This window comes from Maylandia zebra, linkage group LG23 (genome assembly GCF_041146795.1).
Source record: "Maylandia zebra isolate NMK-2024a linkage group LG23, Mzebra_GT3a, whole genome shotgun sequence".
Lineage (NCBI taxonomy): Eukaryota > Metazoa > Chordata > Actinopteri > Cichliformes > Cichlidae > Maylandia > Maylandia zebra.
In genome coordinates, this window is record NC_135188.1 from 6,803,815 (window position 1) to 6,831,563 (window position 27,749).

The 27,749-nt window shown below is 38.2% G+C and overlaps 3 protein-coding genes across 5 annotated transcripts; all 3 read right to left on the minus strand.

Annotated features, from left to right (window-relative positions):
- Positions 1–996: 996 nt before the first annotated feature.
- On the minus strand, positions 997–11,261 carry LOC101473341 (cytochrome P450 2J4). The gene is made up of 9 exons (XM_004554843.3): positions 10,970–11,261; positions 8,238–8,400; positions 7,936–8,085; positions 7,087–7,247; positions 6,505–6,681; positions 6,268–6,406; positions 5,558–5,745; positions 1,712–1,853; positions 997–1,605 (listed from the first exon to the last, which is right to left on the minus strand). Exons 1-9 carry the CDS (start codon positions 11,168–11,170, stop codon positions 1,430–1,432), a joined length of 1,497 nt encoding a protein of 498 aa, XP_004554900.2. The 5' UTR covers positions 11,171–11,261; the 3' UTR covers positions 997–1,429.
- A 1,702-nt stretch (positions 11,262–12,963) lies between these two features.
- Positions 12,964–19,379, minus strand: LOC101473625 (cytochrome P450 2J2). Of its 3 annotated transcripts, none has more exons than XM_004554845.6 (10): positions 19,142–19,379; positions 18,764–18,997; positions 16,486–16,648; positions 16,140–16,289; positions 15,559–15,719; positions 15,022–15,198; positions 14,809–14,944; positions 14,182–14,369; positions 13,856–13,997; positions 12,964–13,606 (listed from the first exon to the last, which is right to left on the minus strand). In XM_004554845.6, exons 2-10 carry the CDS (start codon positions 18,962–18,964, stop codon positions 13,431–13,433), a joined length of 1,494 nt encoding a protein of 497 aa, XP_004554902.2. In that variant the 5' UTR covers positions 18,965–18,997; positions 19,142–19,379; the 3' UTR covers positions 12,964–13,430. The 3 variants fall into 3 exon arrangements, with proteins under 3 accessions (XP_004554902.2, XP_004554901.2, XP_076736163.1); XM_004554844.6 differs by having other exon boundaries at positions 19,137–19,379; XM_076880048.1 differs by lacking the exons at positions 16,140–16,289; positions 16,486–16,648; positions 19,142–19,379 and having other exon boundaries at positions 18,764–18,896.
- Positions 19,380–20,541: 1,162 nt separating this feature from the next.
- On the minus strand, positions 20,542–27,630 carry LOC101474137 (cytochrome P450 2J4). The gene is made up of 9 exons (XM_004554846.6): positions 27,318–27,630; positions 26,097–26,259; positions 25,805–25,954; positions 25,486–25,646; positions 24,725–24,901; positions 24,484–24,622; positions 22,407–22,594; positions 21,865–22,006; positions 20,542–21,718 (listed from the first exon to the last, which is right to left on the minus strand). Exons 1-9 carry the CDS (start codon positions 27,516–27,518, stop codon positions 21,543–21,545), a joined length of 1,497 nt encoding a protein of 498 aa, XP_004554903.3. The 5' UTR covers positions 27,519–27,630; the 3' UTR covers positions 20,542–21,542.
- Positions 27,631–27,749: the final 119 nt, after the last annotated feature.

Here is a 27,749-nt window from a genome sequence, read left to right on the forward strand (position 1 = left end):
CTTATCACAATGATTCCGTTATATAAAACACTCCAGTGTAGGTATATATATATAGTGTACGCGAGTATATATGATTACATAGTATATATGTGAATATATATGTCATAAATTGTGGAATTCCTTTTTCTGGCAGCCACATTTGGGACCAGCTGTAGTTCGTGTTTGGTTCATGCAAATGTATAACAAATTGCATTGATCAAACAAAGAGGAATTATAAGCATGGCATGGCAGCTAGATTCCTTTGGATCAAACTGAGCTGAACTTAATAAGTCGCCTAAGCCAGATAGAGCAAGATTGGACTAAATTGACAGTGATGCTTATTTATGCTGGGTTTTTACAATATTGGCCCACATTTATAAGCAAGGAGCCCAGCTATATATGAATAAGGTCAGTGTGCCATTGTCTACTTTACTTACATGAAGTAATTGTGCTCTTGTGATGTCACCAATGTCAGAAGGATTTAAGCACCTGGCAACCTAGAAGTGCTCCAGTTCCTGTGACCTGTTTATCCATTTCCTGCAAAGCTGACAGTAGTGCAGTATCTTCCAGACCAAGCTCCTTTCTGGACAGCTTTTGCAAGAGGATCTTAACAAAGAGGACAACAGAACTCCAGATTCTTAAAGGAGAGTTAAAGTATTGTAAATTGAACTAAAAGAGAAACAATACCCCAGAGGTACAGAGGTTTGGATGCCCAGTTGCAGCCCAAACACTCTCCCCACAACAAGGAAGTCATGATCCAAATCAAGTACTTCATACCATGTATTCTATACTTTTTTGGTATTGCAACCATCATGGCACACCTGCTGCTCATATATTTTTACATTTCAAATGATTAGTTTTAGAAGTATTTCTAAAAGGATTTCAATGCTCTCTCTACTCTTGCCACCCTAGATTTTCTCTTACTTGTCGTTTTCTATCTCTAACGTCAAACACACTTCAGGTAAAACAAAAACCTTTGACTGTGTGTTAATGGTGTAAAGAGAAATGAAAAGTCAAGCTTGAGATTTTTTTTAATGGTAATTGTTCAGAATTAACATTCATTTCAGGTAAAGTAACAATTTAGAACAAATGATTCTGTAAGCCTTCAAATACAGTGGAAAGTTTTCTAACAGATTACTTTGATTGTCCTTAAAAGGGACAGAATCCACTTTACTTGTAAAAGCAATGAACCAGGCAGGTATCTCTGAAATCGTTAACCAGAACAGAGACTCAATCCTTTCACTTGCCTTAATGTCAGAAAAAAAGGATAAACTAATCTCAGTTTTTTGGTGGTTTAACATTTTTAGTAATTTCTGTTAGAGTACAATAGATTTATATTGTAAAAGTTAATGAAAAAGGTCTACTGGACTACAAGAACAAAAACTAAACTGCATTAGATGATAAATGTAATAAAGGAGTGATTTATTTTCAGTTTGCCATAGTTGATGGTTTAACGTGGTACAGCACAGAGGCGGTAAGGTTTGGGACAGCGCATGCCTCCCAACTGGAAATCCAGACTGGGCTGCTCTCCAGCAGGTGGCGAAAGAGAAAACCTTTGGAGGAGGGAAGTAAACAACAGGAATAACTCCATCCTGGCCAGCTGTTCTCCAAGACACACACGCTTGCCTGAGAATAAACAGTAAGTCATGAGTTTTATTCAAACAATTTTTTTTACTACACTTCTGCAACAAACCAAGGATGCATGCCATTTGGCTAAAAGAGTACAACAAACCTGCAGAAAATGGAAGGAAAGCATCTCTCTTACGAAATTTACCATCCTTGTCCAGAAAGTGTTGAGGATTGAAAGAGTGTGGAGTTTCCCACATTGACTCATCGTGTAGGACTGAGTCCAGGGTAGCCAGTATCATGGTACCCTGAACAAAAAAAACCCCAAAAACCCCACAAAATAATCTTAAGACCTGAGATACTGAAATTGGAAAACCAACAAGTAAACAAACAAACAAATCTAAATTGTTACTGAAAATTGGTTTAATTTGCCATATGACAGAATCCAAATCCAATTTATATAGCATTTAAAAAAAACAGAAACATCTTGATGCATGCTCATCCAGGTAAGTAAATATCCAAAATTTGATTCTTTTCATCTGGACGTAGCATTTTCAGTGGGAGAAACATTTCATCACTCATCCAAGTGACTTCTTCAGTCTCAGCTGACTGCAGGTTTCCCCAGTCTTATAAACAGTACATTTACATAATGACTGAAACCAGCCCACTGAAGGAACAATATGCTGGGAGGCCAGTTGGGGAATGGCTGCAATCACAGCATTGTACGATGGCGAAAGATGTACCCTTAGGCCCCCTCCTCGATTAAGAGGTGGTCTTTCCCTTTTCACGTAAATGGCCTCCTTGACTCCGCGTTCAAACCAGCGTTTTCACTTAGGCAGTAGTTGTCCTTCTCTCCTGGATCGGCTGGAGCTTTCTTTTGGTGCCTTCCCATCTTTGACAAAAGTCCAGCTGGGATAACTACGTTTACTCAGGGACTTCTTGATGTGATGTTCTTCTGCCTCCCTGGTCGCTGTGTCTGTGGGGATTGTGTTATGTCTCTGTGTTGTAGCGTCCTGATGACACCCAGTTTATGCTCCAGTGGATGATGAGAATCAAACCTTAAATACCGATTCATATGTGCAGGTTTACAGTACAAATCAGCTTTTAGATGTTCCCCATTACTGATGGAAATCTCACAGTCTTAGAAGGCTAACCTGCCATTTTTCATATCCTCCCTGGTGAAATTGATGTGTCGGTCCACGTGATCCGTGAATTGTGGTACGTCCTGAGATTTGATTTTCACCCAGGTGTCATCCACATATCTGAACTAATGACTTGGTGGTGTTCCAGGGTAGGATAGCAAAGCCCTCTTTTCCACTTCTTCCATGTATAAATTGGCCACGATAGATGAAACTGGGGAACCCATGCACACCCATGTTCCTGCCTGTAGAACTGACCCTTGTATGTGAAGTAGGCCGAATGAAGATACAGTTCCAAAAGCAAACACACTTGGTCAATGCTGAGAGTGGTTCTGTTGCTGAGGTTTGGGTCATCCTGTAATCTCTTACAAACTACCTCCAACGCTTCCGTGACTGGGATGCAAGTGAATGGTAAATGGCCTGTATTTATATAGCGCTTTACTAGTCCCTAAGGACCCCAAAGCGTTTTACATATCCAGTCATCCACTAATTCACACACACATTCACACACTGGTGATGGCAAGCTACATTGTAGCCACAGCCACCCTGGGGCGCACTGACAGAGGCGAGGCTGCTGGACACTGGTGCCACCGGGCCCTCTGACCACCACCAGTAGGCAACGGGTGAAGTGTCTTGCCCAAGGACACAACGACCGAGACTATCCAAGCCGGGGCTCGAACCGGCAACCTTCCGATTACAAGGCGAACTCCCAACTCTTGAGCCACGATGTAACATCGTACGATGTAACAGTGAAGAGAGATGTAACATCGTACGAGACCATGGTTTCATCCACCTCCATAATGACATCTCTCATCTTCTCAACAAAATCCAAATGTAAATGTACTGTTTATAAGATTGGGGAAACCTGCAGTAAGCAGAGACTGAATAACTCACTTGGATGAGTGACGAAACGTTTCTCCCACTGAAAATGCTACATCCAGATGAGCAGAATCAAGTTTTGGGGTAAAAATCAGAAAGTTTGCCTAAAGTGCTGTACAAGAACAAAACAATAGATAAAATGAAGGATAAAAACATTCACATTTAAACACATAAAACATAAAAGCATAAAAAGCATATCAACTCACACCAGTCTAGACGCTATTGAATAAATGTGTTTTGAAAAGAGACTTAAACAGGAAGTGAAGATGCCTGTCTAACATTTAAAGGCAACATATTCCAAAGTTTGGGAGCCACAATTGAAAAAGCTTGTTCTCCTCTAAGTTTCAGCCTAGTTTTTGGGACAACCAAAATCATCTGGTTGTTGAAGTACATCAGAAAGGTATGGAGGAGCAAGACCGTTTAGGCATTTCTAAGTCAAGATTAGGACTTTAAAATTCATTCTGTGATAAACAGGAAGCCAAAGAAGAGGGGACAGGATAGGGAAGATATATTCGTGCCTGTGTGTACCAGTTAAGAGACGGGCAGCAGCATTTTGAATAAGCTGAAGATGTGAGAGGGATGATTGGCTGACTCCAGCGTAAAGTGCATTGCAATAGTCAAGCCGAGTTTAGATAAAGGCATGCATTATTTTCTCTAAGTCACGCCTTGACAAAACTGACTTAAGCTTTGCTATTTGCCTTAACTGGAAAAAGCTTTTTTCAAGACAGAGCTGATTTGTTTATTACATTTAAAATCAGAGTCCATAATGACTCCCAGATTTGTGACATTCTATTTGATGTATGACCCAAGCCAACCATAATTAAGTGGGGTGCATGAGGTATTATTAGGCCTGAATATAATTACCTCTGTTTTGCTTTCATTGAAGCTCAAAAGGTTGAGAGCCATCCAAGCCTTGAAATCTTCAAGGCAGTTTAAAAGGAGTTGGATGGAGCCTGGACTATTAGGTGCTAAAAGGCTAGTGAGGTGAGCTGATGGAAAAAGGCCATGTAACATTGTCAAAAGATCTAAAAGAGCTATTTAAAACGGAAGCGATTTTATTTGGCCCAAATCGATTTTCCAACCCTCCAGATGTTAATTTCACTGTTTTGACCTCTTATTTGAAGAGTTCAATCACAAATCTTGGAGTAAAGATCGATTCTGCACTTACCTTTGATGACCACGTGAATGGGGTGATAAAATCAGCATTCTACCACCTCAGACGTCTATCGAAGGTCAAGCCCTTTTCTCTCCAAACGTAACTTAGAAATTGTAATTCATGCTTTTATTACTTCACGCCTGGATTACTGTAATTCCATTTTAATAGGGGCTGGGCACTTTGTCACACTTACAATTAGTGCATAATGCTGCGGCTCGATTTTTAACTGGTAGAGGAAAATTCGACCACATCACTCCGGTTTTGGCCTCTCTACATTGGCTTCCAATCGAATTTAGGATCCTGTTTAAAGTTCATTTATTGGTTTTCATCAGAATCAGAATACTTCATTGATCCCTAGTGGAAATTATGAAAATTGTTTTTGAATCTTTCAATGGTTTGGCAACCATCTATTTGTCCGATTTGTTGAAGCCTTATGTTCCCACTCATTCCCTTCAGTCCCTAAGTCACGGCTGAAACTCAGAGGAGACCGGGCGTTCTCTATTGTGGCCCCGTTGCTTTGGAACAATCTTCCTCTTCATATTAGACAAGCTACATTTAAATTTCTTTTGACATTTTTTCAGTGTTTCCTGTAAAAATCTGACTTGCTACCTCTTTGTTCTAGTGTGGCTATTTTTAAGTATTTGTCAGTAAATACAATTACATTTTAATTTCAAGTAAAAGTAATTAAAATTCAATTTTATTAAAGAGGAATTATGCCCTCAGTCATAGGCTATATTGCTTTTGAAGACCTTTGAAGTCAGCCTCAAGTGGTTGAATTGGTAGAAAAGGAATACTTTAGTCTACAGCTAGCTGCCAGAAAGTATTATGGATTGTGTACCTTTGGGATTGTGTATTTATCCACTGTAGTTTCATTGCTTGTCATACGAAGCACATTGAGAGGAATGATGTTGGCCATTCTCTGAATCTCATGAATGACAGCATCAGTATAGGGCATGTTTTCTCGGTCACTCACAGAGGGCTGTCTGGACGAACCGACCACAGCATCGATCTCAGCTTGAACTCTCTCTGCACAGTGAAAACAGGACACAATCAGAGTGTGTATCAAGGTTATTACAGTAACCTAACACTAAGTGAGAAACTAAAAGTGAGTGTAAAAAAAGACATTCCAAGTCATTAATACCAATACTGGATTACTGGACTACTTAATAAACTATGAAATATAAACAGAAACATGAACAGGAAATATATTTTTAGTTTTAGCATTTGTGAATTAGTTAACCTTTGTCAACACAACAAGCAAGAGGAGACAATCGAGCATATATCTATTAAAAAGTGAAAATATAAATGTTAATCTGCCATCTTTACAAAATGCAGATTTTATATTGTCACACATATGCTGGACTTCTTGTTTCCTGATATATACTGCTGTTTTATATTAAAAGAAAGAATACAGTTGCACATTTTAGAGTAACAGAAACTAAAGTTAAAGAATTAGATCTTCTCTGGAAACTAACAGAATTTTTATTATTTCTAAACAAAAATTTGACATGACAAAATACAAGGTGCCGTTGAGTATTACATACATACCTTGTATATCAGGGTAGTAGATCATGTAAAGCAACCCCCAACGTAAAGTAGTGGCAGTAGTTTCAGTTCCAGCAAAAAACAGGTCCATGGTGCAAGCGTGTAAGTTACTGAGAGAAAAACTTGAATCTTTCTCCTCGTTCTATCAACGGTCCAAACAACAGAAATTAAAATCTGTTATCAAACTTCATTACAAGACCAAAACGAACAAACATAATAGAGATCGAGCACAACACTCACCTTTGCCATTTCTATAAGAAAGGCATCAATATAGTCTCTCGGTGACGCTGGGTCAAGGATTTCTCTGTGTTCTCTGATCCTGATATCTACGAAGTCCTTTATCTCTTGTGTCAGAGTGAAAATTGTCTTATGAGGTCCAGGTAGCCACTTCATCAGCCAGGGAATTATGTTGTACATCTACACTATAGGAAGATAGATTAATCCATATTTAATGACTGGATAAATATTCATGTGGCTGTGTGCTCCACATATGAAGCTGTGCATTCGGAAAATTATGAATAAAAATCTAGCGAAGGATTCCACAGCAGCAGAAGTGGTGGTAGAAATATAATTGCAATATATTAGAGGGCAAATTCAGCAAACTTTTTTTTGTTTGTTTTTGTTTTAATGAGACAGGATGCACACTCCACCAAAGCTGACAACGATGACAAAGATGTCATTTTATAGTCACAATATTTAATTACAGTTATTTAATTTGCACATTTTAGTTATTTAAGACGCTTAAATTTGGCTTGTGCATTTTCGATAAATCGTGATGTAATGTGATCATTGCATGATGTAGCACGGTAGGAAGAGGTTCACCTGTATTGAAATGCTTCCCTGTAAGCGCACAACTTCTTTGAAGTTATGAAGAATGGACTGGTACTGCTGATCAGTGTACTCAAATCGATTCCCAAACACCAAACAGCAGATGATATTTGACACAGCATTATTTATCAGTAGCTGGACATTAAATGGCTTTCCTGTAAATGAAGACAGAAAATATAGTGTCCTGGTTAATGTGTCTGAGGAGCGGACCCAAAAGCAGATACACAAGGGACAGGACTAAAATTTAACAAAAAGCGAGCCATTTAGTTTGGCTGATAACTACAACAAAAACAAAAGCACAAGCAAACAAAGGTGAAAAACTACACAATAACTTAACCTGGGGGGAAAAACTAGCGCAGGACAAGGAAAAGCTCTAACTATAAACCTACAAATGAACATGAGAAACCCAAGACTAGAGAAACATGACATCCATGGACCATGAGGTGAGAGGTTGGGCTGAAGAAACATACATGGACAAACATAACAGAGAGGGGAGACATGGAACAGAACATGAGAAGGCATGTAAACAGGAAGGGGAGATGAGACACCTTGCCCAGACAACATGGGAATAAATATGACAAAACATACAGCCAAAGCATAGAACTACTAAATAAGAGAAAACTAAAACTTTCCAAAACACATTGAATTCACAAAAGAACTAAGACCTCAAAATGCTGGGTCACAGACAAAGCCCCCTGACACATGGGGGACAAGTACCCATGTCATAACAGTAGGTAAACTCTACTGAATGGTGGCAATAAGCCTCATAACTTCAGTTCTATCGCAGAGAAAGGTGGTGATCTTTGGACTCTTCGGAAAAAAGCATAGATGTCTTTTTCATGCCTTGGTGTTCTGTGAAAGCCTCTGAGAGATACTGGCACTCCTGCTGGATGTATAACTCCAGGGTCTTCTTGCCAAGACCAAAGTTTCTTAGGGTATGAAGAGCAAATCTCCTCTGCTGCCTCCATGGATAACCATTTGCTATCGCAAGACCTTTGAACACACAAATACACAATATTAGACTGAATGTAACAAACACTAGCTACATGCTTACAGCTCTGATTTGGTGTCTCAATTATGCTGTTCACTGTATTCAACACTAACTAAATATCTTTTTTTTCAGTGAAAAAAGAGAAAAACAGAACCTTCATTGCCAAATAATTCTTCAAACAGTGGTACGGTGGGTCGATCTATGAAGTCGTCTCCTTGCTGGACCAGGGCTTCTTTCACAAACTTGTAGCTATTAATGACCACGGTTCTTCCACCAAAGATTCTGATGGTGAAAATGTTTCCATATTTCTTTGCAAACTGAACAAAGACAGCAGGCAGATGTTGTGGTTCAACAGTACTCAGAGAATTAATACTGCTTCTACATCCTTACTACAGATACTATAAGATTGCAGCAATGTTGCCTCATTAATATTATATCTCTTAACAAGAACCCAAACTGCAAACACATGAGAAAATATTTAAAAAGAGAATATAACTGAAAATGCAGCTCTGACTGAACCCTCTTGAGGTGGTCTTCAAAAACCAAACTCAAGCAACAAACCTTCTCTCTTGTGTGAATAAAGGCAACTGTAGATAAAGTTCACTGAGTTAATGATTGCCAGAGTTTTAAATGGCAACTTCCCTGAACTTGTCCTTAGTACTTTAAAAGGTGAAGGTCCTTTTACTATCCATATTACAAATATTCTTCCACTGTGGAAAAGTAATGGGTATTGAAAAAAGATGCTCCTTTAATTCTTGGATACTTTATTATTAACTCTTCGGAGGAGGTTATGTTTTTGGTAGCATTTATATCCATGCATGCCAGCATTTTGTTTGTAAACCTGAAAGCTCAATAGTAAAATTTGTTGTTATTTATTGTTTTTGTTGTTATGCAAATGCATTTGCAGCCAAATATCTTGTCATATTTTGACCTCGAATGTAATTTATACATTTCATATCTGCTTTTCTTTCAGGGTGACCCCAAGATGTGTCATATCTTTAAAGAAAGTTTTATTGAGAGAAAGAGAAAATTAGCTAGAAATATACTGTAGTATCATATTGTATAATAAGCTCAAGTTATTTATATTCAGTTCTTTCAGTTCTTGTTAGGAGAGACGGCATCCATCCCAATTTGGATGGAGCAGCTCTCATCCAACAGCTAGACCTCAGTGCAGCATTCGATACTGTTGACCATAATATCCTATTAGAGCGATTAGAACATGCTGTAGGTATTACAGGTACTGCGCTGCAGTGGTTTGTATCATATCTATCTAATAGACTCCAATTTCTGCATGTAAATGGAGAGTCCTCTTCACACACTAAGGTCAATTATGGTGTTCCACAGGGTTCAGTGCTAGGACCAATTCTGTTTACATTATACATGCTTCCCTTAGGCAGTATCATTTGAAGACATAGCATACATTTTCACTGCTATGCAGATGACACCCAGCTCTATCTGTCCATGAAGCCAGATAACACACACCAATTAGTTAAACTGCAGGAATGTCTTAAAGACATAAAGAGCTGGATGGCCGCTAACCTTTTGCTTCTTAATTCAGATAAAACTGAGGTTATTTTACTCGGCCCTGAAAATCTTAGAAATATGGTATTTAACCAGATTCTTACTCTGGATGGCATTACCTTGGCCACCAGTAACGCTGTGAGGAACCTTGGAGTCATTTTTGACCAGGACATGCCTTCAATGCACATATTAAACAAATATGTAAGACTGCTTTCTTCCATTTGCGCAACATCTCTAAAATTAGAAATATCCTGTCTCAGAGTGACGCTGAAAAACTAGTTCATGCATTTATTTCTTCCAGGCTGGACTACTGTAATTCATTATTATCAGGATGTCCTAAAAACTCCCTGAAAAGCCTTCAGTTAATCCAAAATGCTGCAGCAAGAGTCCTGACAGGGACTAGAAAGAGAGAGCATATTTATCCTGTTCTTCCCTTCATTGGCTTCCTGTTAAATCCAGAATTCAAAATCCTGCTCCTCACATACAAGGTCTTAAATAATCAGGCCCCATCTTATCTTAATGACCTTGTAGTACCATATCACCCTATTAGAGCACTTCGCTCTCACACTGCAGGCCTACTTGTTGTTCCTAGAGTATTTAAAAGTAGAATGGGAGGGAGAGCCTTCAGTTTTCAGGCCCCTCTTCTGTGGAACCAGCTTCCAGTCTGGATTCGGGAGACAGACACTATCTCTACTTTTAAGATTAGGCTTAAAACTTTCCTTTTTGCTAAAGCATATAGTTAGGGCTGGACCAGGTGACCCTGAATCCTCCCTTAGTTATGCTGCAATAGACGTAGGCTGCCAGGGATTCCCATGATGCATTGAGTTTTTCCTTTCCAGTCACCTTTCTCACTCACTGTGTGTGAATAGACCTCTCTGCATCGAATCATATCTGTTATTAACCTCTGTCTCTCTTCCACAGCATGTCTTTATCCTGTTTTCCTTCTCTCACCCCAACCAGTCGCAGCAGATGGCCCCGCCCCTGCCTGAGCCTGGTTCTGCCGGAGGTTTCTTCCTGTTAAATAGGAGTTTTTCCTTCCCTCTGTCGCCAAAGTGCTGCTCATAGGGGGTCATATGATTGTTGGTTTTTTCTCTGTATCTATTATTCTATGATCTACTGTACAATATAAAGCACCTTAAGGCGACTGTTGTTGTGATTTGGCGCTATATAAATAAAATTGAATTGATTTTACAAATCAATACCTATTATCCATTAATATAACCATAAATAAAACATTTTTGTAATTAAAGCTACCCTTATCTGATTTTTACTCCACTAACATCTTAACGTACTTTTAAGGAACAAAGAAAGAAAATAAATATATTACAAATAAAACACTATTCCCTTAATAGTAAACACGAGTACCTCTCTGAACTGCAGGTGTATTCTATCAGGCCTGATGCGATGAATGTCACCGAGAAACGGGAGAGCCCACGGTCCAGGTGGGAAGTTTTTCGGCACTCTGTTCTTCCAAATATCAGACAACAGCAGGAAAACACAGAGAAATATTAAAATGCTCCTCCCATCTATCCACTCCAAGCCAAGAACACTGTATAATGTCTCCATTTAAAGTTCTTAATGTGGAATGCTGGATTACTGCAGTGTTTTAACTGTGATGCTACCACGAAACAAAGTGCGATCAGATAAATGGGTGGACTTCCTTAAACACAAAGGTGAAGGAAAGACTCGTGTTTGCGCATCTGGACTTCAAAATAAAAGCTGGTAATGGTGGGGTTATTTTTAGTGTTTTCACATGTGGGACGTTATTGCTTGCAAAAAGGCTACACGAAGATTATGAATGAGTTTCCTTTTTAAATTCCTTTAAGAGACCTTGGATTGGCCATGGAATTGTTTGAACTAGTGTTGGATGTGGACCCAGTAAAAGACCTTTCCCAGTGAGACACAACCGGTGAATGCTGGGATGTTCCTACAATATTTATGTTAAGACTGTTGCACCCATGTAATGTTTAAATGGCAGCTTGGTGATTTTTAGCCCTGGTTGTTGTTTTTTAAGGCCCAGGCTTGTTTTTATTGTAAATAAATGAAATGTTCTTGATCACCACACTGCGGGTTTTGTACTCCTTGGCTATCATTCTATTTTTTAGCTGCTCTCCAACCAATGGAAAGGATTTTTTTTTAATTTTTTAAATTTATTTAGTGATATAAATGCTGGCAGCACAAGGAGATGAGTGAGGAATAAAGAAGATTCAAAAATTTTAAATTAAAAGCAAGTATAAAGTTATTCAAATACAGTAAGAATGATCAAATTAAAATTGATCACTGGAGAAGGTGATGAAAGGAAAGAAAACATATCTAAACTTCTCAGGGAGGTTTTTCACAGGAATGGTTGCCCTGATGGAAAAGGTTCGGTTAGTCTTGATTCTCACCTGAACTGTGGGACAACCAGCAGAGCCTTGGCTCATGGCCTTAGTTTATGACCAGTGGTGTACGATGACAGGAGATGTGATAAATATACTTTGGCTGAAGCTCATAGAGAGCTTTAAAGGTCAACAAAAAACTCTTAAAACTAGTTCTATAATCACTAGGTAAAGCCAGTGAAGAGAAGCTTAAATATGAGTGTGGTGCCGCATTTTGGAACAGCTGTAGTTTGTGTTTGGTTCAAGCAAATGTATAACAAATTGCATTGATCTAACAAAGAGGAATTATAAGCATGGCATGGCACATAGCTAGATTCCTTTGGATCAAATTGAGCTGAACCTAATAAGTCGCCTAAGCCAGATAGAGCAAGTTTGGACTAAATTGACAGTGATGCTTATTTATGCTGAGGTTTTTACAACATTAGCCCACATTTATAAGCAAGGAGCCCAGAATGTGAGGTCATCGAGCCATAGTCTACTTCATTTACATCTATAAATTAAGTAATTGTGCTCCTGTGATGTCACCAATGTCAGAAGGATTTAAGCATCTGGCAGTGGAGTGCTCCAGCTCCTGTGACCAGTTCATCCATTTCCTGCAAAGCTGACAGTAGTGCAGGATCCTCCAGTCCAAGCTCCCTTCTGGACAGCTTTTGCAAGAGGATCTTAACAAAGACGTTGCAGCCCAAACACTCTCACAATGACAAGGAAGTCATGATCCAAATAAAGTCCTTCATACCATGTATTCTATACTTTTTTGGTATTGCAACCATCATGGCACACCTGTTGCTCATATATTTTTACATTTCAAATGATTAGTTTTAGAAGCATTTCTAAAAGGATCTCAATGCTCTCTCTACTCTTGCCACCCTAGATTTTTTTCATTTTCTCTTACTTGTCATTTTCCGTCTCTAACGTCAAACACACTTCAGGTAAAGCAAACGACTTTGACTGTGTATTAATGGTGTAAAGAGAAATGAAAAGTTATGCTTGAGATTTTTTTTAATGGTAATTGTTCAGAATTAACATTCATTTCAGCTAACGTAACAATTTAGAAGAAATGATTCTGTAAGCCTTCAAATACAGTGGAAAGTTTTCTAACAGATTACTTTGATTGTCCTTAAAAGGGACAGAATCCACTTTACTTGTAAAAGCAATGAACCAGGCAGGTATCATATACTCTGAAATCCTTAAACAGAACAGAGACCAACTCCATTATTTCACTTGCCTTAATGTCAGAGTAAAAAGGATGAACTAATCTCAGTTTTTCAGTGGTTTAACATTTTTAGAAATTTCTGTTAGAGTAGAATAGATTTACATTGTAAAGGTTTGTCAAAAAGGTCTACTGGACTACAAGAACAAAAACTAAACTGCATTAGATGAAACATGTAATAAAGGAGTGATGTATCAAGCTGAGAATCAGACATTTTTAGTTTGTGATAATTCATGGTTTAACGTGGTACAGCACAGAGGCGGTAAGGTTTGGGACAGCGAATGGCTCCCAGCTGGAACTCCAGACTGGGCTGCTCTCCAGCAGGTGCAGAGAATGAAAACCTCTGAAGGAGGGAGGCAAAGAACAGGAATAACTCCATCCTGGCCAGCTGTTCCCCAATACACACACGCTTACCTGAGAATGCATAAGACAGCGTTATTCAGATAATTTACAAAATATTAAATCGTACCACATATTATTAGTGCACCTCTGGAACAAACTAAGGTTACAGTGAACACCTATGGCCTACCAACCAACGATATGTAAAAAATTGCTTAGGCAAATAAAGACATTGTGGTGGCAAGACGATTACAAGGAAATACAGTATTGGGTTTCATTTTGCTCTTTTTAGAGTAGAACAAGAGGTTTTAACTTCCAACCAACCTGCAGAAAATGGAAGGAAGGCCTCTCTCTTGCGAAATTTACCATCCTGGTCCAGAAAGTGTTCGGGGTTGAAAGAGTGTGGAGTTTCCCACATTGACTCATCATGTAGGACCGAGTCAAGTGAAGCCAGGATTATAGTTCCCTGAAGAAGTATGACACAAAAACTGATCACTTAGAAACAACGTGATAATCAGTTGTTTTTTGCTTGTTTGTTTCTTTGTCTGTTTGCTTTTTGCCTAGAGGTTAAAATGTTTTTAATTCAAGAATAAGCCAGAAAACTTTACTAGGAAAAAAAAAGGCACAAACACTTGTTGCAGATTGTGTACCTTTGGGATTGTGTACTTATCAATTGTGGTGTCCTTGATTGCACTGTGAGCCAGATTCAAGGGGATAATGTTGCCCACTCTCTGGATCTCATGGATGACCGCATCAGTATAGGGCATGTTTTCTCTGTCAGCCATAGACGGCTGTCTGGATGAACCAATCACAGCATCGATCTCAGCCTGGACTCTCTCTGCGGAGTGAAAACAGGAAACAAGTTTAAAAATAAACAAAGTAAACTAACTGAAACGACTGTGTGCTTTTAAAGCTATCAAGAATAAACTCAGAAAAGTAAAAAATTGTCTTTGTTAAGTTGCTCTTTGTTAACACAGCAAGTATAAGGAGTCTACAGGACAATCACTCAAATACCTTCACACATGGTTTTGACATTGTCATCCTGATTCTGGTCTTCTTGTTCCCTTACAAGTTCTACTCATTTTAAATTAACAGAAAATGTGAAAACAAAAAAGTGATAACTGAAACTGATAAATTTAAAATAAATTTTTAAAACTTAGAAAATTCAAAACTATGCTGCAAAGATGGCTGGAAAAAAAATCCTAATACCACTAACAATAAATATGTGATAGCAAGATAATTACAGCAAATGCAGGCATGGTGGATATTATGCACACCTTGTATGTCAGGGTAGAAGATCATGTAAAGTAGTCCCCAGTGTAAAGTAGTGGTTGTAGTTTCACTTCCAGCAATAAACAGGTCCATAGTGCATGCACTTAAACTGCTGTGATCAAAAACTGAATCACTGCCCTCCTACCAGAGACAGGAATAAATAACTGTTGACATATTTCATTTGAAATGCAAAAAGGAAAACACAGCACACCACTCACCTCTCCCATTTCTGTGAGAAAAGCATCGATGTAATCTCTCGGTGATGCTGGGTTAAAGTTTTCTATGTGTTCTCTGATTTTTGTTTTTATGAAATCAGTTACGTGTTTCGTCAAAGTTAATATCTTCTGATGAGGTCCGGGCAGCCACTTCACCAGCCAGGGCATTGTGTTGTACATCTACAGAACAGAAAGACAGTTACCAAATTATATGATGGTCTGGTAACAACTGTGACATTTCTACCTGTGTATTTCTCTATGGTACTCAAAGGACCCTGAATTAACATGTGTTGGGGAATCCCACAGCTCCTAAGATGGTTATAGAAATCTAATGTCCAGGGAAAAATAAAATCTTTCCAAACCTTATTTTGGAGCAAAGCCAACAAACCTTTTCTAATCTAGATAATGATTAATACAATTTCCAAATATGGCTCCTGAGTAGCAAAATTATTTCTAGAGGCGCTGATCAATACATTTGATTCAATAAGGAGATGTTTGTAATTTTTATGTATTCTTGACACGTGTCTAAAAGGGGTTTACCTGTGTCCCTATGGTTCCCTGTAGGCGTTCCATCTCAATGAAGTCACTAAGAATAGACTGATACTGCTCATCAGTGTACTCAAATCGATCCCCAAATACCAAACAGCAGATGATGTTTGACACAGCGTTGTTTAACAGTGGCTGGGCATTAAAAGGCTTTCCTGTAAAATAAAGAGTACAATGTGAATAAGGCTTGTTTCAGCTCTGCAAGAGTAATGATGTTTCGCAATGTCTGATGATTACACTAATGCTTTAATAATAATAATAATAATAATAATAATAATAATAATAATAATAATAATAATAATAATAATGGATTGGATTTATATAGCGCTTTTCTAGGCACCCAAAGCGCTTTACAATGCCACTATTCATTCACTCTCACATTCATACACTGGTGGAGGCAAGCTACAGTTGTAGCCACAGCTGCCCTGGGGCAGACTGACAGAAGCGAGGCTGCCATATCGCGCCATCAGCCCCTCTTAATGCATGCTTGTCTGTTGGAAAGTTGTAAGAAACACAAAATGATGCATATGTATCAAACAGAAAAATATGTGAAAAACAGTGTGATATTTTTATGCCTTGGTGATCTGCAAAAGCTTCTGTGAGATACTGGCACTCCTGCTGGATGGATAACTCCAGGGTCTTCTTGCCCAGACCAAAGTTTTTGAGTGTATGAAGAGTAAATCTCCTCTGTTGCTTCCACTGATACCCATTTGACATCAGAAGACCTTTGAACACACACACACACACACACACACACACACACACACACACACACACACACACACACACACACACACACACAGGTAATAGAAACTAATTAGAACATCTTAATATCCCTATTTTGGCAGTTCTAATGCTGTTCGGGCATTAATTATAAGGGAGATTCTTTTGAACAAAAAACAAACAAACAAAAAAAACCACCATTATTTCCAAGTAAGTTTTCAAATGAGGGTAATGTGGGCCGATCTATGAAGTCTTCTCCTTGTTGGACCAGCACATCTCTCAAAAGTTTGTAGCCATTAAGCACCACAAGTCTTCCGCCAAAGAGTCGAAGGCTGAAAATCTTTCCATATTTCTCTGCAAACTGAACACAGAGAGTGGACAGGTAATGTTGTGCGTATGAAAACTGTGTATTTATACATCATTTTGCATTTAATAATTAGTGATCAATTAAATCTGAATCTCTTGCACACTGTGTTTTTGTCCTGTCTCCCCCCCCCTCACCCCTAGCTGTTCGAGGCACATGGTTGCCCCTCCTCAAGCCTGGTTCCTCAGGAGATTTCTTCCTGTTAAAATGGAATTTTTCTTTCTCATTGCCAAGAGCTTGCTCATAGAGGCGTTGTTGTGGTTGTATTATTGCAGGGACCTTGCCCCAGCAAAAGAAAAAAAAGGAGGCAGATATTGTTTACATGGGAAGAATGGGTAATTTTAACCCACTGCCAGATGGTTGATAGGCATCTATAATTCAGTTTTTATGGGTTTAAATAACATATTACAGTTCTGAAATTAAAACGTCAGGATGCTAAAGGCAAAAACCAGGTCAACCTGCAAAATAACAGGGAATAAAAGGAACATAGAATAGTCCATTATTTGCACTTCAGTAAATATTTTTCACAGGGGCTTCCCCAAAAACGTCGTATAGTCCCTCTAAAATGTCACGTAAACATAAAATGTCTAAAACTTTATGTTTCAACATAAAATTTTAAATGTGAAAATAAAGTGTTGCTCTAAGCAGTAAATTTGTTTAAATATATTATTCTTATGTATACTGTTAGAATCTATTTATTTTTAATGCTTGTATGCATGCTTGTCTTACCTCATAAGACTTTGCTGTTACACTATCTCTTACCGTACACTACTAAATCTCCATTTGCACTATTTGCCTATTTTGCACCACTATGCCTTCTTACTTGAATATTGTATATTGTATATTGCATAGCTTTTTTTGTTATACGTAAAATTGTATTGTATTTATTTAAATTTTTACTTTTTAATTATTTTATTTGCATTTTTCTAATCACTAGGGTTTGAGAGTAACGCAATTTCTATTCTGTGTATGTCCTGTACATGTGGCAGAATTGACAAATAAAGTTGACTTGACTTGACTTGACTTGACTTGACTAAATCCCCATTATTTTATGTTATACAATTACCTCGTCTTTTATATCATACATTTATGTTTTATCCTTTACTGCACACAGATATGTATTGTAGAATACTTTTGGATTTAGGTAGTTACACTCAGACACTAACAGATATATAGGGAGAGGCCGCTTCTCTGAGGAATTTGGGTGGGGGTATTGCACTAGAGATGGTACAATAAGGTACAGAAACTTAAGGCTCACTCCACTTGATGGGCATAGACCCACTGCAATCCAGAAGACAGTAGAAGTGGAGACACCCATACTGAACAGCTTGCCTCTCCGCAGAACTGTTTGGAAGGTATTAAAGGCACTGAAAAAACAACAGTTTGCTTACCAACCCTTTAGGAGTGGAGCATGCTGCAACAGGTAGATAATTCCTATCACACTACACTTAGTGTATCGAGGGTAGGTGGGAATTTTTGTTTGACATTTTTTGTAGACTGTACTATTTTCACTCTTCATCATGCTGCTGTAACACAACAATGCAGTATTGATCTATCTCTCCATCTATAATTTTCAGTGAAACACTACAGCTCACTGAGCTGTGAGCCAGAAGAGGAAAAGTGGGGGTGGCCCACAAAGTAAGAATCCAATGAAATATTTGCAACACCTAACAGTTAACATGAAAAAATAGACTTTTAAACATTAAGTACTGTAGTACTGCAATTTTATTTAGTTGGGGATAAGGGTATATATATATATATATATATATATATATATATATATATATATATATATATATATATACACACACACACACACACACACACACACACACACGAGTTTCTAATATTTCAAAACTCGAAGTGGATTGAGCAGTTAAATCGTGAAACAGTCGGCACCCGTACCATAATATGAGTAAGAAAAGCGCAACAACATTGTAGGGGAAGCTGGCAGTGCAGCTGACTTTAACTCCACACCGAGGGCTCACATGGCTGCGGTCTGGGTTTTGAAGCCTTTTGTCTCTGAGCTAGAGAGACGGAGGTCCATTTCGCCATGTAAAACTAATGTGAAATTCTAAGCGTTTGAAAATAAATTGTGAAAATAGGTCATACCTCTGCGAATTGCAGGTGAAATCTGTCAGGTCTGATGCGATGAAGATCGCCGATGAAAGGAAGTGCCCAGGGTCCAGGAGGAAAATTTCTCGGCACTCTGTTCTTCAAAAAATCAGCCAGGAGCAAAAAAACACACAGGAATATCAAAATGCTGCTGAAGTCTATCCACTCCAACCCGAGGACACTGTATACTGTCTCCATGTCTTCACTTTTTTGTGACGACCTGTAGCTTTCCTGTTGAACAAGTCATTACAAACCACGTGAGAATGTTTAGTCAGCTGGTCAGATGAGTCAGAAATGGGTTACATAAACTTTATGGTTAGTCGGTAGTCTCAAGTGACAGTTTGAACTCTGTACGTATAACGTATCTTACCGCACCCCGGAATGTAAAGCCTTTACGGCTTCTGGAAAGCGTTTAGCTCCAAATTGCAGCGTACACCAGGTAGTTGGCTCAGATCACGTCTGTTTAGAACCTCCAAATAGTCTCGGTGTGGTGGTTTTGGTCCGGAGGTCCGAACCGCGATTAAGGTGTTCACACCTGTACAAGCACCGCGGTAAAGTGAGCCGTCATTTGTGAGCCGCGGTCAAGCCAGCCGCCTGCTATCCGCCGCATAAATTTCCTTGCGCTTTTACACCAGTCTTTACGGTGGCGCCTTTTCGCTTTGTATAAAAATTCATTAAAAATCATCCTGAGTAGTTGAGGTCCAACTTTCAACACATCCCTCCTCTAGGACACCTACTGTACCTGTGTGCCAAGTTTCAGCCAGATTTACTGTAGAATTCCTCAGAAATTAAAGGAAACTTATATTCAATTCAATACAGTCAATACAATAGAATTATGTCAATTTTCAAAAATTCATTAAAAATCATCCTGAGTAGTTGAGGTCCAACTTTCAACACATCCCTCCTCTGGGACACCTACTGTACCTGTGTGCCAAGTTTCAGCCAGATTTACTGTAAAATTCCTCAGAAATTAAAGGAAACTTATATTATATAGACGTTTAAGGTTGAACGGTAATCAGAGTCTTCATCTCTTAGACCTCTCTTCTGTGGATGCAGCTCAATTTTCTGGACAGAGACATTGAAGGTAAAGATAAAGAACACCTCAAGTGTAAGACTATAAATTTTTCAAAATTTGCTTTGCATACAAAGTTAAAGTGTCATGATCTGCAATGGCAGTGGAAAGAGGAGAAGGATCCAAATGCAGCCACAGGGCGTGAGTGATGTTGAACAAGAATCTGTTCCTAGGATTTAGTGTTTAGTTGTAGTTTCCTTTTGGCTTTTGTTTTCAGTCTCGTACTGCCTAAAATAAATGGCTTGCTGATTGTTAACGCTTACTTTCGCCTTCCAATTGTCTGCATTTGGGTCCTCACCGCTCTCCATGTGCAGATTGCGACAGACAAACTTAAGGCAGTTGGTCATGGAAGCAGACTGTTTTCCTAGAAATCTGTTGAGTGGAATATTTTTTTAAAATTTAAACTTTTTATCTACTCTCTTGTCACAAAGGCTCACCACAGTAGAAGCTCCATGTTTGAGGGCGTTTAACATCAGATATTCTTTCTGAAGCATCCCTAAAGGGGCTTTCTGTCTCTTGCTCAAACTGAACCAACAACCTTTCACTTGCCAAACAAATGCATAAAAAAGTTTAAAGCAGCTAGCACTGAACCACAAACAGCACCAAGCACCGTTATATTTCTACACAGTGTTAAGACAATGACTCTAACCTACAGGCTTGAAAATTATGGTTAAAATATTTTCTTTAAACATAAATGCATCAGTCCAGATGTTTCCACATAACTTTATTTAACAATTGAGGTAGGGTGATTACAATCTGTAGGTAGGGTGATTACAATCTGTCAGTGATAGCTGTCAGTCCATTACTTCCCTCTGCCAAGGCAAACACTAAAAGTGACACCGCTCATACAAGTTCATAATGAAAAAGGCAAGCATATGTAGAAAGTCCATTTATTTATGACATTGTGCATTTTATAACAAGCAGTGGTATGAAAAATAAAAACACTCATACTAATTGAAAAGTATGAGTGGCGTCACCACCTACTTTACATGGCTTGTCTGCATCCCTTTGATATCCAAATAAACATAAACTTATATACTTCTCAAAACAGTTTGGGAATTTTAAAGGCCCTTTTTTTAAGAGTGACAAGAGATCGTTGGTAATCAACCTGCTCATTAATCAAAGGAGCTTGCAAAGACAAGCGTCTGGACTTCTTTAAGTTGCTTGAAAAAGCAACCTGCTTTTTACAAATTTTACAAATTCAAGCAACCTGCTCATTAGGTTACATCATATAGAGTCTACTGTAGAATAAAAAGTGATTTGTTATGTTCTTAAAGAAATTGGGAAATTTAAGAGATGGATTAACGCTTTTAGCAGAACACCTTCAAATATTTGTCACCATCAAAGCAAACAGAAAAAAAAGACAAAGTCATTGTTAACTTTTACTTGATGATGAAGCCCAGGTCAGAACAGGTACTGTAAAGAAAAACAGTGAAGGTACTACGCAGTAGGGTACGTAGGTGAAAAAAGAGAACTCTATGCATAGGCAGTCAAATGAGATCTCTTAAAAAGTTGTAGTTTAATATTGTAAACCTTTACACTTTTACTTGTTGAATACAGTAGACTGAATGGTTGAGGGGAATGGTCTCCATGGTGAGAAGAAGAAAAAATAAAAATGATAAGATACTCATGCTGTAAGGGTGAAATTATTTAGCAGGTAATGCGATGGAAAACAGATGTTTTCAGTTTGTCATAGCTGATGGCTTAACGCGGTACAGCACAGAGGCGGTGAGGTTTAGGGCAGCGCGTGCCCCCCAACTGGAACTCCAGACTGGGCTGCTCTCCAGCAGGTGGCGAAAGAGAAAACCTTTGAAGGAGGGAGGTGAAAAACAAAAACAACTCCATCCTGGCCAGCTGTTCTCCAAGACACACACGCTTACCTGAGAATAAACAATAGGAAATGGGTTTTATTCAAACAATTTACAAGACATTCACTATATTGCAGAGTTTACTACACTTCTGCAACAAACCAAGGATGCATGCCATTTGGCTAAATCAGTACAAGAGGCTTTAATGTACAACAAACCTGCAGAAAATGGAAGGAAAGCATCTCTCTTGCGAAATTTACCATCCTTGTCCAGAAAGTGTTGAGGGTTGAAAGAGTGCGGAGTTTCCCACACTGACTCATCATGTAAGACTGAGTCCAGAGTAGCCACGATCATGGTACCCTGCACAAAATAATCATACGAACCGAGATACTATATTACATAAGTAATTTTTAGGACTACAAAATTTCTTAATAATTTTGAGGAAAACCAAACAATATTTCCCCATCTTACATCATAAATGCATTTTATTTTTGGGGAGATGAGTGTTATTATGAAAAGGATAAATTTTACCAAAACATCACTGTGTACTCAAATATACTTACAGTATTTTTTTTTTTAAATTATTTCCTTTTTTAGTTACCACCTTATTCTAGTGTATATACCTTTAAGTATTTGTCGGTAAATGTAATTGCAGTTCAATTTCAAGTAAAAGTAATTGAAATTCCATTTTATTAAAGGGGAATTTTGCCCTCAGTCATAGGCTAAACTGCTTTTGAAGACCTTTGAAGCTAAACTTTACCTTTGGGATTGTGTATTTATCCACTGTAGTTTCCTTGTTTGTCATACGAAGCACATTGAGAGGAATGATGTTGGCCATTCTCTGAATCTCATGAATGACAGCATCAGTATAGGGCATGTTTTCTCGGTCACTCACAGAGGGCTGTCTGGACGAACCGACCACAGCATCGATCTCAGCTTGAACTCTCTCTGCACAGTCAAAACAGGATACAATCAGAGTCTGTATCAAGGTTATTACAGTTACCTAATAATAAATGAGAAACTAAAAGTGAGTGTAAAAAAAGACATTCCAAGTCATTAATACCAATATTGGATTATTAGACTACTTATTAAACTACTAAATATAAATAGAAACATGAACAGACATTGAATGAATTTGTTAACTTTTGTCAACACAACAAGCAACGAGACATTCGAACATATATCTATTAAAAGGTGGAAAGTCAAAATAAATGTCAATCTTTACAAAATGCTGTTTTTATATTGTATATTTAATACATCTGCTGGACTTTTTGTTTTCTGATAACTACTTCCCTTTTATTAAAAAAAATTAAAAAAGAACGAAATTGCACATTTTGGGAAACAATAACTAAGTTAAAGAATTAGATCTACTCTGGAAACTAATGGAATCCAAACTCAAGACAAAAATTTGAAGCATGCTAAAAATGCCCCCAAAATTACAAGATTGTCATCTGGTGATAGGAAGGTTGGTGGTTCGATTTCTGGCTGCCCGAGTCTGCACGCTAAGTATCCTTGGGCAAGATACTAACCCCAAGTTGCTCTCCAATGACTGTGTATGAATTTTAGTTAGAAAGCACCAATAAGCATAGAAAAGAAAGTGTTTGTGTGAATGGGTGAATCAGTTCATTTACCACTACAAGACTGACGTGACAAAATACACAATACGGTTGAGTATTACATACATACAGTGTTGGGAAGGTTACTTTTAAAATGTATTCCACTACAGATTACAGAATACATGCCCCAAAATGTATTTTGTTACGTATTCAATTACGTTACTCAATGAGAGTAATGCATTCTGAATACTTTGGATTGCTTAATATATTACCATGCTTTTTTACAACTACATGAATGTCCTATTGCTGTGTGATTTATTACTACTATTACTGAAAGTTACTTGCCATACCAATACCAACTAGATTTTTAAATCTTAATATAAATGAGAAACAGTAGGGTGGACATTAGGTAAGGCTGCGCTTTTTGCAGCGATCTCGTATAGAAAACTATTTTGCATGTATATAAAACAGGTTTGCGGCTGTTAAGATAACGTTGGTATCTTAACATCGGTCATTTATCATGATAGAAGTTGCGAGTAAAAGAACTTCTGGCTAATAAGTCGGGTTCCGTGTCGGGCTCGTAGCTGAAAACTAGCTTTACTCTGTTGTCTGGGTCAACTTTGCTAGCGAGAGACAGAGAAAGGCGTTGAAAGGCTGCTCCAACTGAACTTATTGTTTCAGAGGAAAACACGAACACAGTGTACAGTAAAGTCTTAATAGGTTACTTACAACTGGGCTCGTCAGGCACTCTTTTTGGCTGCAGTGGTTATTATTATATTTACATGATTCCATCTCCCGTTTCTGGTCGGTGACAACTCGCACTTTTCGACTTTCCTTTTTGTCCCTCCCTCGTGCTCACAGACGATAACGGGTATGGCAGTCCGTTCTCCCTGCAGCACGGACTACAGTGCCCATTAGGCTACATTCTTTAGGGCAATGCCTGTAACGCTTTGCCTGTTGCCTTCATTTAAATCATTTTTAAAAATATTTCTTCACGTCATTATGAGACACGAGATTGAGACACAGGCATTTGAGCCTCTTAATGCATGTCTTGTTTGGGTTTCCACCAGCGTGGAATTACCAAAAATAGAGAGAGCATAGCCTAAAATATGAAACAGGAAAAGACCACCGTGTAATCCCTTTATTTCAACAAAGTAACTGTATTCTGAATACCACCTTTTTAAAAGGTAACTGTAACGGAATACAGTTACTCATATTTTGTATTTTAATTACGTAACGGCGGTACATGTATTCTGTTACTCCCCAACACTGCATACATACCTTGTATATCAGGATAGTAGATCATGTAAAGCAACCCCCAGCGTAAAGTAGTGGTAGTAGTTTCAGTTCCAGCAAAAAACAGGTCCATGGTGCAAGCATGTAAGGTACTGAGAGAAAAACTGGAATCTTTGCCCTCGTTCTATCAACGGTCCAAGCAGCAGAAATTAAAATATCTTATATTTCAGTTTGCATTACAAGACCAAAATGAACAAACATGATGGAGATCGAGCACAACACTCACCTTTGCCATTTCTATAAGAAAGGCATCAATATAGTCTCTCGGTGACGCTGGGTTAAGGGTTTCTTTGTGGTCTTTGATCCTGATATCTATGAAGTCCTTTATCACTTGTGTCAGAGTGAACATTGTCTTATGAGGTCCAGGTAGCCACTTCATCAGCCAGGGAATTATGTTGTACATCTACACAATAGGAAGATTAGATTAAACCATATTTTAATGACTGAATAAACATTCATATGTGTGCTCTACATATGAGGCTGTGCATTCAAAGAATTCTGGATTAAAATCTAACAGAGATTTCCACAGCAGCAAAGCTGATGGTAGAAATATAAACCAGAGGGAAAAATATTTGAGGGCAAATTCAGCAAACTTCTTTTTGTTTTTTGTTTGTTTTTTGTTTTGATGAGATAGGTTGAGGTCAGGAAGGCTGATTCTCTGAGATTTTGTTTATCTCTGTGGGCTTTATATTTTCCAGGCCTTAGTTACCTCATCTCTGCCCTTTAGTGTTTTTTTAAGTCAGTCTTTGTTTTGGCTCCTCACAACTGATTTGGAATTAGAAATTTTGACAGGAGACTGTTCTCCCAAAAACATAACTCTGGGATGCACACTCCACTAAAACTGAAATTGACTTAAGAAAGTTGTGATGTTACAGTAGATTATTAAAGTACATTTATTTAAGACGCTAAAATGCAACTTGTGTATTTTCTGTAAATCGTGATGTAATATGATTATTGCATGATGTAGCACGGTAGGAAGAGGTTCACCTGTGTCGACATGCTTCCCTGTAAGCGCATAACTTCATTGAAGTTATGAAGAATGGACTGGTACTGCTGATCAGTGTACTCAAATCGATTCCCAAACACCAAACAGCAGATGATATTCGACACAGCATTATTTATCAGTAGCTGGACATTAAATGGCTTTCCTGCAAAAGAAGACAGAAAATGCGGGGTAGAAGGACCCCATGTCATAACAAAGCAAGCAAACTCTATTGAATTGTACCAATCAGCCTCATAACTTAGGTGGTGGTGATCTTTAAATGCAATTTCTTTCATAGTAAAATAGCACAGATGTTTTTTATGCCTTGGTGTTCTGTGAAAGCCTCTGAGAGATACTGGCACTCCTGCTGGATGTATAAGTCCAGGGTCTTCTTGCCCAGACCAAAGTTTCTGAGTGTATGAAGAGCAAATCTCCTCTGCTGCTTCCATGGGTAACCATTTGATATCACAAGACCTTTGAACACACAAATACACAATATTAGACTGAATGTAACAAGCATTCGCTTACAGCCCTGATTTGGTGTCTCAATTACGCTTTTGACTGTATTAAACACTAACTATATATTTTTTTTTAATGAAAAAGAGAAAAACAGAACCTTCATTCCCAAATAAATCTTCAAACAGTGGTACGGTGGGACGATCTATTAAGTCGTCTCCTTGTTGGACCAGGGCTTCTTTCACAAACTTGTAGCTATTAATGACCACGGTTCTTCCACCAAAGATTCTGATGGTGAAAATGTTTCCATATTTCTCTACAAACTGAACAAAGACAGCAGGTAGATGTTGTGGTTCAACAGTACTCAGAGAATAAATACTGCTTCTACATCCGTAGTGACTGCAGATAATAGAATATTGAGCAATGCTGCCTCACTAATATTATATCTCGTAGAACCCAAGCTTCTCTCTTGTGTGAATAAAGGCAACTTTAGATAAAGTTCATTGAGTCAATGATTGCAAGAGTTTTAAATAAGGGCTTGCCCGAACTTGTTGTGCTTTACTTCAAAAAGGTAAAAGGTCATTTTAGTAACTATTACATCCAATTATACACTGCTTGTGAACATGATAGCGCAATTATAAAATGTATTTTTAACATCTGAATCTAAATATCTTGTCATATTTGACCTCTGATCTCACTTTTAGATTTTACATCTGTCTTCCTTTCAGTTTGACCCTAAAATGTGTTATATCTTTAACAAAAGTTTTATCAAGAGAAAGAGAATGGTTAGTTAGAAACATAATGTTGTTTTATATTGCATAATAAGCTTATTATTATATGCAGTTCTTCAAAAATCAATACCTATTTTCCATTACCTACTCCTACATAATGTTTGTGTAATTAAAGTAAGTCTCTGCCATGCTACCTTCATCTGATTTTTACTGCACTACCATCTGCACTTGCATCTTACAGTAAGTACTGTAACGGACAACCTTATTGACTATCTCTATTCACTTTTGTTTCTTTAAGAGAGATGTTTGGTTGTGCTGCAGGAAAAGCCAATGAGTGTGTGGGAGGGGTTTCTGGTTGTTGTTTTTCGGAGCTGGAGAGGAGCGGTGACCCTCCATGGGGTGAACGCCCGTGTTCCTGTACCTATATACAACCGTGGTGAGATCAAAACGTCTGGTGCTTGAGAGCACATGTGAACGTTACTGTACTTTTAAAAAGACCACAACAAAAAAAATCAATATGGTAAAAATAAAATAATATTCACTTCAAAGTAAATACTACCCAGAGAATGAACTGCCGGGTGGAGGTTTGCATTCTCTGAGTGTGTCTTGTTTGATTATACAAAGATAAGAATGAAGCCCAGGGCTCGTACCTCTCTGAACTGCAGGTGTATTCTGTCAGGTCTGATGCGATGAATGTCACCGAGAAGCGGGAGAGCCCACGGTCCAGGTGGGAAGTTCTTCGGCACTCTGTTCTGCCAAATATTATTCAACAGCAGGAAAACACAGAGAAATATTAAAATGCTCCTTCCATCTATCCACTCAAAGCCAAGAACACTGTATAATGTCTCCATTTAAAGTTCTTAATGTTGAATGCTGGATTACTGTAGTGTTTTAACTGTGCTGCTACCACGAAACAAAGTGCGATCAGACAAATGGGTCCTTAAACACAAAGGTGAAGGAAAGACTCGTGTTCCCGCATCTGGACTTCAAAATAAAAGCTGATAATGGAGGGGTTGTATTTTCGCATGTGCAACATTATTACACGAATTAAATACAGATTACTTCACCAGTGTCAATATCAG